The sequence below is a fragment of the Lycorma delicatula genome, chromosome 12 (assembly GCF_047948215.1).
Source record: "Lycorma delicatula isolate Av1 chromosome 12, ASM4794821v1, whole genome shotgun sequence".
Classification (NCBI taxonomy): Eukaryota; Metazoa; Arthropoda; class Insecta; order Hemiptera; family Fulgoridae; genus Lycorma; species Lycorma delicatula.
The window spans coordinates 29,799,501-29,815,249 of record NC_134466.1 but is presented as its reverse complement, the minus strand read 5'-3'; the positions used below and the strand labels follow the sequence as shown (position 1 = coordinate 29,815,249).

Genomic DNA, 15,749 nt, shown 5'->3' with positions numbered 1-15,749 from the left:
AAATTGCAATTTCATATTCCTAAAGAAGAAACTTTTTTTGTGTTGAATTATGTTAACAGCTCATTACTGTACGTAAATAATTATAATTAACACAAAAAGGGAGAAAGATGGTGTAAAGGAAAACATGTTCTTTAATACTGTGGGCAATGTCAGTTTACTTTTTTAGAAGAATGCAATCATTTCATATTGCTTTACAAGGAAAAAGCTATTTTCACAATTACAATGCCAGTTTATGTAAATGGATTGTACTCTTTCAAAACAATTCAATTTTTTTTTTAATAACCGTTTCCCTTGTGCATTATTATACACATAGTGTTAAAAATATATAGTTAGAGGGGAAAAACTCGTATTTTTACAGAGAACAGAATTTTTTACAATGCCACCAAACTGAAACAGCCTACAAGAAATCTTTTAGTTCCTAAATTACAAATTAAACTCTGTACCTAAATCATTTAAAATACAATTTTTTTTTATATTTACTATTAAGAAAGTCATGAATTGCACACACTACCACAAAAACAGAAAAAGACAAGATTTCATTAAAAAAATTTGCTGTAATGCCTAATTTCTCATATTATCTTTTAAAAAACCGACAAAAAATAATTTAGTAAAGAAAAGATTTAATGCGGTATAAAACTCAGTATTCTCCATCAAGTAGTTTATAATTTGCAACCGAGATAGGCATTCCTTTTATGATGACTTCTATGGGACGTTCAGATTTTGAAGAGTAAGCAAGGAATCTACACAAGTTACATAGGAGGAAATACATAGAACATGGAACAAGAAGTAGTATAACTCAAGTGTTTTAAACCTGTTCTGAATATAATCAAGTGTAAAAATCAAAGTTCAGAAAATATTTAAGAACGAAATGAGACGTACTCGTACAAAATATATGCGATACCGTAGTGCCTGTAGAACTGGTCACAGGAATAAAAATATTTGCAAATCTAAATGTAGCCAAATACATGTTACTTATTTTCTCTTTCATCAGTACATGCATCTATGTTCCCAATTCAACTGCTTATTACATACAACAGAGTTGTATTACAATTTATTTATACCGTTTGTACACAACTTTTACAATACATTGAAATAATCAAATATAGGGTTTAGATTTTGTTTTTTTTACAAATTGTTTTAATGGTTTAAATGATCCTCAATTTCTGTCATTGTCTGTTTTACAACAATTATCTTCGGATAAATTAATTAAAAATCGCTAGATGCTTATCCACTTTCTTTAATAAAATCAGCCATCATTAATAATTCAGAAAGTCATGCATTTTTGCCTGAAAGTATGGTTCCATGATCTATATCTGTATGTATTACATTAAAGCTCATCTTTAATTTTGAAAGTTATTTTTCTGAGCGACTTCTCTTTCTACTCAAGCTTAAACGATTCAACGGGATTAAAATAGCAATAGTTGAGGGACAAATAAACTATCTCATGCCTGGTACTTGGACAATTATATCCATTTCATAATCTTTAAGATCTTGCTTTTTTTTATTTTCATACTTTAACCGGTAACTACTTCAGTCGCTAATTTAACTTTTTTGCAACCTCCTTCAAATAGGAAACCAAGTCCATTGAGAACATCACAGACAGGCAGGGTTGCTAACCGACTTGCTTCTGAAAAGAAGTGGCTGCTCTGTCGCATAGCACAAAATGGCAATATGGCACGGCAATTGGAATGAGGGTATATCAATCCAACTTCTGCAACACTTGAACTACGAAGAAACAAAGGATAATAAACAGGTTGGGGAGAGGAAGAGAACAATAACTTCACAGAGAGACAACAGCCATAGATTGAGGAAATTTTACCCCAGGACTCATGAATGTTGTAGTTTGAAGCCCTGTCATTTATTTGAAATCTGACTGTACTTGAAAAGATTACCAATTACCCTAAAAATTAACGATAAATTATTTTCTACCGATATGAAGTGTAGATTCTGGGAAAACTTTACACCGATTCTCAGTTTAATACAAATTATAATAAACTAAAGACTAGGTGGTGAGCACTGCATATTAAGTAAAAGAGTAAATGTGTCTAATAAGTGACTTTGTAAATAGGCGGGAGTGAAAAATTGGACATACTCAGTACTATAATAAAATGTGTAAAAAATTTATGTACTCATATAATATGAATCTTTTTCTCAAGCCCCACCCCTTTTAGAATTAGTTTACCTTTAACAGATCTTATATTATAAATAATTTAAACGTTTTTTTAAATCTTATAGTCTGTTAAGAAAAATGTTATTAGCTGTAATACAAATATGATATCTTTTGTATGATAATAAAAGTTGTATTATTACATATCCTATTTCTGGAAACTGATAAGACAATCTAAAATGCGGGATGGAACAGAAAAGAATCTTCCTGTTCGTGGCAATGCATGGAAATCATTCCCTTGTTGCAGGGTCTTACAATTATCTGGTGGGTATTTCATTTTTAACGGTGGTGATAAATTTATTTTTAATATAAGATGGGCAGAGTTTGAGATTGTGTACAAATTCTTTGTAGATTGTGTCTTGAAATATTTTACTTGGGTTATTCCTGGGAGATTAGGAAGATATTTGCATCCTTCTCCCGATGTGATTCTCCTTTAGCTCATGCCCTTAAGGCTTTTTGGTCTAGCAGAATTGCGCCTGATGGGGTTCCAGTTTTTAAAGAGTCTAATGCACTCCCATCATGGAGGGAGTCGCATGTGGTATCTATACAGAATGTAAATAAGGTGTTTGGTTAACAGATACTTGGTACAATGATATTGATAAATGAATTGATATTTGACATTATATAATCTATATTGAAATTTATGGAATGATAACATCATAATGCGATATACTTTTTGAAATTAAATTATGATTTAAATTAATTAAATATAATTAATATGAATAATAGTTAAAGAATATGCATAATTCAAGAATTTCAACAATGCAAACATGATCATCTTATGTTGTATAATATGACATTACATTAAAATAATATGAATCACAAAAAAAAATACTTTGTTTTAGATATTATTAAAACTTGGTTATTTTTCTGTGTTAATATCATTACCAATTACAATTTATTTGAAGGTAACCTGTAGAAATTATAAATGAAAAATTACAAATAAAAAGAATCCTGTTTTCTTTTTAAATTTTTCCAGAAGTGCTATTTCAATATTTCATAACTTCAATTGGAAGACTAAATAGAAAAATAAGTTTTTACATACTTAAGAACATTAAGTTTTAGTTATCATAATTTAAAAAAAAAAATTGTAGACCAGTGTTAATATGACAATCACTATTTAATTACCATTCCAATTCTTAGAAAAGACAGGAAATTTGTTACACCGAATCATCCTTATGAAACTAATACAATACTTATATAATTTTAATTAAAAATGTCACTGAAAAAAGTTATTTTATAAAAGATTTTTTATTAATACTGCAAAAAACTTTGGCTGCTTCAAGTAAGTGTAGAACACTGTGCAGTCCATACAGTTAGCTGTTTTGCTGTGCAGAACCTGTAACCATACCTTTTTCAAACAGACAACCAAAATTTCCAGCAATTTTAATTAAAATCCTTTTTCCCTTCATAATCCATTTTAAATCAAACTCATAAATGAAATAAGAGACTACATACATGTTATAAGAATTGTAAAAATGCTTAGTTTAAAAGAAAATTTCCTAGTATTTGAGAAAACTGAAGTAATAATTAGAAAAAAAGGTTGAAATAATAAAACTGATCGTTAGAATATTTAAAAAAATACACAAAAATAAAAAAGTACTACACTAATTTTTTATACGATCTCTTAAATATGACTTTACGCCAAACTGCATTACCAGGAAAAACGAAGCGAATCATTAATTTCAGTAATAACAACAGTTTCTTTTTTCAAGTAAATTAAACACTCAAAACAATAATTTAAAAAATATAACATGCTTTAATATGGTATAAAACTCAGTTTTTCCCACATACACCGATCTCTGTGGTGGAGTGGTATCATCTCTGCCTTTAATCTGGAGATCCCAGGTTCAAATCCCAATCAGGCATGGGATTTTTCATACACTACCAAATTCTATTTCCATATCATATCCCACGCACAAGCTTCAAGTTTATGTGGCGATATCATAAAGAAAAAAAAAACGGAACTGATTTTTCTTTCATGCTCTTGTAAATTTAAAGAAAATAGTTAAGAGTACAAAAATATTTAATCATCTCTTTATCAATGTGTCACCAGCCTTCTAAATAAGTAAATAAATAAATCATATAAGATTCATAAAAAACAAACAGTGCACATATTACCGACTTAAGCTGTAAAAAATAAAATATCATACATAAACAAATTTTAATAAATAAAAAAAATTATTATGAGTGTATGAAAAAGACAGACAAGGAAAGAAATGTACAGAAAAAAGAAATGATACAAACAGTGTAGCCAAACAGAGTTAAGTAATAATGCAAGAAGTGCAAGAAATAAACACAACAGCAGAGATAAATATTAAAATAACGTAGAAAAAAAAGCAAAGCAAAGCTACAATAAATAAATTTCAAGTAATTTCACCACAATAAACCTGTAAACTAGAATATTTAAAAATTAATTGCAAGAGTTTTTTTTTTATCCTTTAAATCAATTATACACTGAAGTCACGCAAAAACAATTAGTATGAAAGATCTGTTTATACATAGATGCTATGGAACAATTTCAGTTCATAATTCTTCTAATTTATACCAATTTTTAACAATCGTTAACAACACAGTACTATAACACTATGTCTTTCATGCTGATGTTATAATTTTTATTTAAGATTAAACTATACGAGACATTAACAGTATAATTAATCCATGTTTCCCCACTACATTAAATAAAATAATAATAAACTAGATGTCAAATGAAAATGAAACCACAATGCAGCTTGCCTCCTGGTAACGATTAAGAACACTGTTAACAAACTGATCTGATGTCACTTTGAATTTCGGTAGGCATCCTACTGCACCCTTATTTGTAGAAGCCAAATATTCTTTTACAGAGTTCTATAATTAGGAAGTTTCCTTAGAAACAAAAGATCTATTTTAATCTTAAAACAATCGCAATCACAAAACTGATAATATACCTCTAATAAGAAAATATATTAAATATAAGTCTCAGTATTAATTAATAATTAAAATATATTAATTAATAAGTCTCAGAATATCGCTTTTATGTTTTGTACTTTTCAACACTATAAAAAGTGATAAGTTTTGGGTTAAGTCGTCTAAAGACAGCAGAACTAATATTTGCATTTAAGACTTTTCCATGCGGTTGACTGTGAACTTTGTAAACTACCTTAAAATTTAATTAGTATTTTTAAATCATCTATAGTTTTTAAAATAAAATATAAAACAAGAAAATTATTACATGACTTAACACATTCACAGGGTTTGAAAATTTTCCTGTAATCAACTTTATACCTAAATATTGCAGTATTTGTCCAGAGCAAAATTCTGTAGAAGGTAGAAAATTTATACTGTAATGTATTTTTTCTAGTGTGTATTAAAACAAAAGAAAAACTTATAGGTAAAAGTCCTTCAAAAGTAAGTAATATAAGATAATCTGGAATTTTCTAGGTTATCAGATATAAATTTATTTATTTAAACCTGTAGATAGCTGCATCTCTTCTTCATGAGTGTCCATCTCTCTTTGTCAGTAAACTGAGACCACTTTTTCAGTGTCTTTGAACATGAAAAGGCAAGCACTCAATCGCTAGATAATGCTGATATCCAAAACCTTAATTAAAGTAAGGCAAGTTAAATTGTCTGGAAATCATTTGTCACTCTACAAACTCTCTTATGTGCAAAGAGGACAAATGTATACTATACTAAATTCTGCCACTGATAAAATTTCTTATACTAATCATAAAATAAACTGACATTTATTAATATTGCAAAGAAAAAAAACATCAAAATATAAAATAGTAGTATAAATGAATTTAACAAAAACATCAATAACGAAACAACAGATAAAAATGCTAAACCTATGCCAAAAATAAAGTTGGCTTAATGTGCATCTACAGACTACATTAAAATGCTGCCGAAGATATTACATATGCATTTTAATTTATCTTTTGAACTACAGATAATAGAAATAAAACTGGTGAGAATTTTTGCTCTTTTGTAGTAACTAATATGCAATGGATGATACTCAACCCAACAGATGACCAATGGTAATTCTGACCTAATTTACAGTTTCCACAACTACAAAAAATACCTTACCATATGCTTTGTCTGCAATAATTATAAAATTAAGGTAGGTTTTTTTTTTAATTGTATTATTTATAAATGATAACATTATTTTTTTTATATCTTAACATACATTAATTTTTGAAGTAAGGAAAATAAATTTGACTTTTAAAATAAAATTATAAAAATAAAAATAAAGTAAAATAATAAATAGATACAACCTAAAGTAGTACATATTTTTGGAAGAAAACTTACTATTTACTTACCATTAAAAGTAATGTTTACTTATTTATTTGATGCAATTCTCTTTTCCTATTGGTTTGTCCAAGCTTTTCTTCACTTTGCTGTATCACAACTTACAGTAAATCATGGGTTTGAGCTTCAAACCAATATAGGCTAAGATTTTCTTATCATCTTCCTTTAGCTTCCTTAGTCTATTTTACTAGATTATTTTAATTTCTGTCTCGTTATATAAGATATAATTTGTATAGCCTTCATGATTCAATTTAAAGAAGGTACCTAAATCATCTTTATCTTCTAACGGTCAAAATATTATAATAGTTTTCATATCCTATCCTTTCTGATCTTGTTTTCATAAAAAAATTTCACATTTTATTGCTTGGACTGCATTATAAAGTGCAATAATTTTATTGTGCACTAAGTGCATTCCTTGAATAGCCTACATGGAAACATTTGCCGCAGACAAAATATCATACTAGAGTGCACAAAAGACCATAAAGAAATTTGGTCTACATGCATACCGAATACATTGCATACAGGAACTGAAACCTTCAGACACTGTTTAAAAAATAAGGTACTACCAGTGGTTTATCAAACAGGTGGAAAGTAAACGAATACTAGGATATGTGTGTTTTTTTTTTTTAGTGATGAGGTGTATTTTCACCTTAGCAGTTACATCAATAGTTAGAACAACAGACATTAGTCAACACAAAATCCACACATCTTATGTGAATCGCTGCTGCACTCACAGAAGGTAGAGGTTTGATTTGCGATTTCTCGACGATGAATAGTGGGCCTGATTTTTTTTACGAAACCCTTGACAGTCTGGCATATAATTATACAATTTGTAGCTCTTCTGCAGCCTGATGAATGCTATTGTTATCTGCACCAAAACGGGTCAATGTGCCACACATCCATAAACACCATGGAATTTCTGGAAGAAATGTTTGGTGATAACATGATCTCAAAGGTCTGTGGCCCCCTCGTTCCCATAACTTATTGCCACCAGACTTCTTACTCTGGGGTTTTTTCAAAGATCACGTATATCAAGCAAACTCACATACTCTAAAAGACCTGGAGCGAGCCATTACTGCAGAAATGGCTTGCCTAAATTACCATAAAAGAAATGGCTTGCCTAAATTACCATCCACCAATCAAATCAAATATGAGTACCTTTGTATTACAGGCCATAGTGGAATTATAGTGTACAGTATCATGATCTCTAAGATAAAATTATCACACTGTAGTTATTTTCTATATACATCACAACTTTTATAAACATAAATAACAGTCTCTTAAAGGCTAAGTTTTATATAGTGGTAAATTTGTTTTCTTAGTTACCTTCCTTTTCCCAATAGAATCTTAGTGAAAAGAGTTTATAGCATAACATGAAAGTATTGTACGACAAATTGCAAAATATGAAACTTAATACAAGAACAAGAATATGACATCTGGCTATAAGGACTTTGCCAATAAAATACATTATCAATAAAAAAAAATCCATACTTTAATAGGTTCTCCATCTCCACCAATGTAATTTTTCTGAACAATTATTTTCCATTGTTCATTCTGGAAATCTTTGGTATAAAAGCATCTAAAAATGCTTGGCTGTTTTTGTTCTTACATCTTCCATATAACTAATACAGGTTTCCTTTTGTAAATTTTTTATCTTTATGAATAAGAAGAGATTTAGGATGTTAGATCTGGTGAATAGAGAGACACTGAAAAAATGTAATTATACAATTTTTATCCTAAAACTGTTTGAAAAGGAGTACTGTCCTAATGAAGATTCAGATTTTTTTTAAATTCAGTAATTCTTGTCTTACTCAATTTTCTTGTCTATTTTTACAATTAGTGTAATTACTTTAATACTAAGTCATTAGCCATAATGAATATCATTAGTTTTCCAGTTATTTTAATCTGTTTTTGAAAAGATCGGGCATCCTGATCCCTTTTTTGAGTAATCACTGACCGCTTCATGAGTTTCACAAAACTTTTCATGCCACTTAAAAAAATGAATGTAATAAAAGTATCGTCCCCAATAAAATTTTCTTCATGCCTAAAAACATTACATTAGGAATTTCTGAAATTTATTTACAAATGTCAGCTTGACATTACTACAGCCTGATTTTTTAACAAAGAATGAATAAAACTTAACATTTTTTTTTTAAATCATGCACTGAAAACATCTCCACAAAGTTCTGATAAAAACAAATGCAACTAACAATGTATACTCAAATCGAGGAACAAATTATCCGTAATAAATGATTAATAAGAAAACTAAAACAATAATGGAGTTTCCAAGTTAAGAAAAAACAGAGGGTTGAAACCTAGAATGAAAGCCATAAGATAGGAAGAACTGACAAAATTTGAAAATGTTTTTTAACAATCTAAGAAAGTACTTCATTATGAAATGAAAAATTTCCAAGAAGGTGTTTACCACTATCTAAATTTCTCTAAACTCTAATCTATAATTTTAAATTTGAGATGCAACTTGGATATTTACAATCTTCACAAGGTGAAAATGCTGGGATTTGTAACCAGTATAAATAGAATACATACTCAGAATATAAAAAGTAGAATCAAGAAATGTCAGCTTTAATTTCATCAATACAGATTAAGAACAGAGCTCAGAAAGTTACTAAGAATATTTATACTTCATAATAACATTGCATGGAAAGACCAGAGGGTCCCAGATAAGTAGCAGTATAAGAAGATTTGCTGAAAATAGGTGAAGCTGGAAATCTTTTATAACCTCCACATTTAACGGTAGATAAAAAAGAAGAAAAAAAATATAAATTGAGGAAGAAATATTTTTTTAATTTTTATTGAACTAAAATAAAATTAACTGCTGTCTTTCATAACTATTTAACAGTAAAGAATACATGTAAAATCTAAAATCAAGTGAATACGCCTTATACAGAATGAAAAATTGAATAATCAAGAAGCAACCAAAATGTTAATTATTTTTTCAAGTTAATATGAGTATTAATCTGAAGAAATCAAGTTTAGATATAACATTCCCACAAAAATTAACAATTGATTTGGGGATATCAAAGATACATAAATTATTATTTTTTTAAATAACAGATCCAGTACATTTTACACTACATAACTTTCTTCGCACTTCGCACTCGAGAAAAACATTTATAAGCCTATACAGTAGTATTAATTATCCATAACAAACTAGTAATTTCTGCATGCAAAAATACTAAAGGTGAAATGCAAATTCCATCAAAATAATTATCTGTGCTTAAAAATAAAACTCAAAATCATGAATAAAATTTATAAAAGTTATTAAAAAAATGAACAATTTAAGGTAACGCTGCTAAATATATTTAATAAATAAATAAATAGAAATAATTAACATGTACTGAATATAATACATACGTCAATAAATAAATAATTAATTAAATTGAATTGCACATAACAACACAAACATATAACAGTGAAGGAGTAATCAAAGTATTGGATTTAATTTAAAAAAACTTACGCTTTTAACGACTTTTGAAAAAAATTCTTGAACTGTTGACTGCTTTGATGGTCCCTTCCCTGTTCCAATTTGCGACTCAAGGCTGATCTGTAACTACATTTGAGATAGTTCTAACCTAGCCTAATAAATTCTTCGTTGTAATAGATAAGAAAAAAGCTAAAATTATTTACACTTATTTCTAAATAAAAATAATAATTTAATACAATTCTACACTTTATTAGTAAGACTGTTAATTTTTAGATATCTAATTCAAGTTAAAACTTGCATATTTTTTTACATATTATGATATCAATATTTAAACTATATTTATTAATTTAATTTATAACATACAGCATTTTCTTTTGTTTTTTTTTTCAGAGCCAGTTTAGAACTGCATTTTGAAAAGTTTTTTAGTTGATTCAATTTTAATGTAATTCAAATTACATATTTCTTCTAATGTATATATTTAATGATTAATTAATTATATGATTTTAAAATTAAATTAAAATTTATATTATTAATTTTTATGATTATTTCTAATAAAATTACACGTATATATATATATATATATATATATATTAACACACTTCTACAAAAACTTAAAGAAATATATATTATACAAATCCACACACTTTTGAAATGCACTTTGACCATTTTAACTAATACAGCACTTGATTTCTAAACAATTTTGGTATACAGATTTGAAAATGCGGCCCATCCAAAAAATAATGCTATTTATTCAGATAGTTATGCATACTCAATGTCATTTGTGCGAGTAAGATATAACATTTGATTATTGATGCAGAAAGTTACAAAAACAAACTGATGTACCACATGAATGAATACACACAAGGGGTGGGTGAAATGTTATGCACAATTTCTCATAACCAATAAATGAAAAGATATAGCCAAATTAAACAAATATGGCATAAAAGCATATTTTACTTCCTACAAAACTTACATTTATTCTTCCATGTAATTTCCATTTACAGTTACACATTTCTTCCAATTGTGAAATACTTTTCTCATTCTTTCATTAAAGAATGCTGTCTGTCTTTCATAGATCCACAACCAACTATGTCTTTCAGTTCATCATCCTTGGTGAAATGAATATCCTTAATATCCCTCTTTAATTGCGGAAAGAAGTGAAAATGGCAAGATGAAAAATCTGGTGGGTATGAAGGGTGGAATAGGCTCAAATTTCAACTTCAAAAGAGCCTCAGAGGTTACACAAGATGTATGTAACCAAAAATTACTGTTTGCAGAATTATCATCGGCTCTGTGGATTGTCAAATATGACACACACTCATCTCCTAATGTATTTTAATGTCTATCGCATAGAATTTACAGATGACCAGCTTCCAGGTAATAGCTCACAAACATGTGTTTGGAATCCCAAAACACTGCTAGGAGAATTTTTGTAGGGCATTGTTTTGAAGTTTTTTTATTGTGGTTAATCATATTGCTGGTATTCCATCCTCTGTTGTTTTTTTCTGGAACATAATGATGCACCTGAGTCTCTTCTTCTGTCACAATATTGATAAGGAAATCATTTCCTTCATCATAATAATGTATCAGAAGCTATTCACAAGATTCCTTTTCTTGTTGTATGACATATCTGAGTCTGCATGTCACCCACCATAAATAAATTTTACAACAGTCCAGTCATGCAATAATGTGTCCTACTTGTACTTTCAGTACGCCAATCTAGGAGGTGATACATTGTGTGATGTGATCCATCTCCTTTTTGGATGAACCACTATGAGGTTTGACTACAATATTCACTTTACCGGCTTGGATAGAATTTTATTGTCCACTTACTTTGATCAAAAGTTTCATATTTAGTTTTCAGATGACGATGAATGTCACTAGTGTTCCATTTCCTGCTGTTAAAAGTTCAATTGGTACATGCTATATTATTTTAAATGCGTTGACATATTCGTACTCGACTCCATAACAATTGTGAATGACAGAAAATGAGATGGTATGGGTCAACAAGTTTTGGAATGTTAGTATTAAGGGAATGAAACAAGATAGGAGCACCTGTCACTCTGTGCGACATTTTGTTCTCCCGTTACGTTTTAGCATACATTACTCTTCAGCAGCCCTTTGTAATAATCCTTAGTGTAACTGAATAAATATCACACTCTTAATTTTCCATACATACTAAAACATACACTGGCTGCTAAAAATATATAAGTACACAGGATCATTTAGTCATCATGTTACTAGAATATGGAACACGGCAACCTTTGTCACTAATTACAACAATTACACAACTGTTTATGCACATTTAAGTCCCACTACTCCCCCATTATTATATTTATTCCTCACAGCAAATAATCCTTTGGTAGTGTTAAAATAAAGCTTACACTGATAGTTTACATTATTTTCTGAACTGTCTGAATCCTCATTCACAATGTTAACTAAATTTAAAGATGATGAAACTGAACTGTAAACAGTTCAGTTCAGTTCAGTTCTTAATCAGTTTATAAAGGTAGCATTATGATTCAGTGTATCAGAGAATCAAGTAAATCTCCAGTAACAACCACCTGTATTGCCAACTCTATTTGTAAAACTCTATAAACTTTTACTTATCTTAGTTTAAAAAGAATGACATAATCATAATTAAATTCAATGAAAACTATCAACCAGATGGATGGAGTATCACATTATATCAATCTCTGGAACATTAATGTAAGAGAAAGTGAATAAGATCCATATGTAGATCTGACGAAGGATGATGAGAAAATAACATCTAACACCTTATGATGTAAAAGTATTCTACATTATAATCATTAATGTATCTGATAACTAGGAAATAATGTGAACACTCTGCAAACCACTGTAGCTAAGCGGAAGCATCTTTAAGTTTCATCTAAAGGTTCCAGGTTGAATACTAGTTAGATGTAACATTAATCATATAGACTATTAATTTCTATATAACAGTTCTTTCTCTTGCAGGTTGGTTTCAGGAAGGGCATCCAGCTGTAAAAATTCCATCAAATTTCTCCTTCCTAACCTAACATAACTGGGAAAAATGGTTTAAAACAAAACATATTGTAATAATAAATAATCCTTAAAAACATCTAGTTCTTGTAGACATTTAGTAAACATCATAAATCAAAGTGAAAATATTTTGAAATCTCAAAGGGTATAGGCAATCTCTATAATTGGATAATTGGATCTCGATGAAAAATCTAGTCACCAACATATTCAACAAATGAAGTAAATAAATTCCTAAGTTTTAAAATAAAAATTATTTTTTAATTTTTAAAGAATAAAATTCAGTTATATACATCTATAAAAGAAAATTCATTTTGTATAAAAATAAAAAAAAAATTCTACAAACACATGAAATAACATATTTCATTCAAAAGCAAGCACCACAGATTGTTACGTTCATGCATTAAAAAAAAAAAATAATAAAATAAAAAAAAATACATGCAATAACTGTAACAGGAAATAATATTATGATGTAAATTTTAATAAAGCATGCCTTTTAGTAATAAAAAATTAGTTTTCAATTAATTATTGTTCCTCCTTCTATCAATGTTAATTAAAATTAATAAGAAAAATATTTTACAAAACCCAAATAGATAATCTCAAAACGCTAGGTTATAAAAATGAAAAAAATCAGCTTCATTATTGGCAAAAAAATTGGGTTTAGGAAATCAATATGAAACTACAATTCAATTTGAACAGTATATAGTTTGAAACAAAGTGATACATAAAAAAAACAACCGTTGAATGAAGTAATAAAACTATTTGAATTGATCAAGCTGAATCTACTACTTAATATCTACTACTATTGATGTTGTTTCTCCATCCACCATTTAGGATTAACAGAAAGTTTTATTACTTCTGTATATTCATTTTTAATCTTTCTATTTTTATATGAAAATGAGTTTACATATCTGTGTTTTTCACGTAGTTCATTTCTCATAATAAACACTAACATTTGTTATAGTAATTGCTGATTTATCTTTCTAATTCTATTAGATGAAGCCACGCGTAAAATAATTATTTTCCATACAAAAAAAAAAATCATTTTTTTGCTTTACATTACCTGCTCAGCCCTATTTCACCGCTACGATACATGTAAAGCATCCAGTATCCAGATTGATGATGTTTCAGTCCCTGTAGATGATGATTTCACAAACATTTCAATAAGCTTGGCACGTCGATGTACAAAGGGTATTTAGCTCAGCCAAGGAGTATTGGTGTGTTAATATATACATCATACAGTTTACAAAAAATAATATTGGGATTTAAAGCTATTTAATGTTTCAACTTACAATAATTAATCACAAATAAAATGAATGACAAACTCTTACAATTTTTCCCCACTGTTATTCAATGTGAGCACTTTTCATCGCACGGTACACATCCAACTGATAGGAGTCATCCTATACTTTAACCAGCACATCTGGAGTAATAGAAGCAATAGCTGTTTCAATCCTGTGCCTCGAGTAAATCAATTCTTAATTAGAGGTACACACACAAGATCCTTTATAAAACTCCAAAGGACAAAACATGGGGTCAGATAAAGTTACCTTGGAGGCTACCACAAACAAGTTCTGTAATCAGGTCCATGCCAACCAATCAACGATGGGGGAAAAGTCATTCAACTGATCCTGTATACCGTATGCCAATGAGGAGGTATACGGTACCATCTTGTAGAGGTATTATACACCATCTTGTTGACTAATAAAATTCTCTGCTCTATCTTGCAATTAAGGAAAGAGCATATACACACCACATCCAATCAAGCAATCCTTGTTACACTTACTTCAGCGAAAATTAATGGCCCATACACATTTTGCTGAAATACCGAACAGAAAACATTTAATTTTGAGGAGTTCCTTTCACATTTGTCCATTTTTGGGGATCTTTTGACCTGCAAATATGGACATTATATGTGTTAAATTTTCCCCTTACATAAAATGTTGTCTCATCACTAAATTCAGCAGTATGATCAACAAAGTCATCAATTTCGCACTCCAACATTTTGATTGCAAAGTCGGTAGGCTTCAAAGCCTGTAACAACTGTAAACAGTATGGACACATATGTATTTCCTTAAAACATTCCACACAGTCATCACTGGCATTACTAGTTTTTTGCCAGTCTTCCAAACAGATTTTTTCCATACTCTTCACTGTACACAGACATTCAGTCGTTTCAGACTGATTATACGTTCAACAAATGTAAATCACAATTAACTTTCACAAATCACACACAACAATTAAACTTTCTATTGAATGCACGTTAAATTGTAACTACAGATTTAATTTAACAAACTGTACAACACAGAAGAAAGCTTTCTGTTCAGGAGTTGCCATTGTTGCTAGAGGCACTGTCAGCGGAAAGATAGGGAATGAATCTACAGTCACATATCAAAACTAAAACTGTCCTTTTTACTCTTTGATTCTAGCCTTAAATCAACACTCTTCCAAAAGACAAAGAGATTAAAACCTTGATATTCTTTTTTTATAGATAGTATTTATTTAATTAAGCAAGGAAGGCTACAAAAACCAGCTTCTAAACTTTCTTATTAAGTCTAATGTGGGATATATTCTTGTAAATGACTATACCATTATGTGAGATACATATTACACAACCAAAACTGTTAATTGCACCAAATGTGTACTTAATAAATTGTATTTTAATTTTTATTCTCCACAAATGTTTCTGTCAGGTGCCGTAACCAAACAATGTTTAGGCAACTTTATACAAGACAAATTATCTCCAAAACTAGAACAACCATTAACAAGAATAACAACATCCAATAGCCAGGCAAACTAGAGAAACTTATGAGTGAATTTATTTCTAAT

The 15,749-nt window shown here is 29.1% G+C and overlaps 1 protein-coding gene across 3 annotated transcripts in view; it reads right to left on the bottom strand.

The window, feature by feature from the left end:
- The window catches only part of LOC142332914 (FERM, ARHGEF and pleckstrin domain-containing protein 1-like), a 410,843-nt gene that overhangs the window by 10,608 nt on the left and 384,486 nt on the right, over positions 1-15,749 (bottom strand). The window contains exon 24 of one of the 3 annotated variants that reach the window (XM_075379617.1): positions 9,936-10,028. The exons of 1 other annotated variant lie outside the window; for it this stretch is intronic. In XM_075379617.1, coding sequence (XP_075235732.1) covers positions 9,936-10,028 — 93 coding nt within the window. The remainder of the gene's footprint in view (positions 1-9,935; positions 10,029-15,749) is intronic. One more of the 3 variants, XM_075379618.1, reaches the window with a different exon arrangement.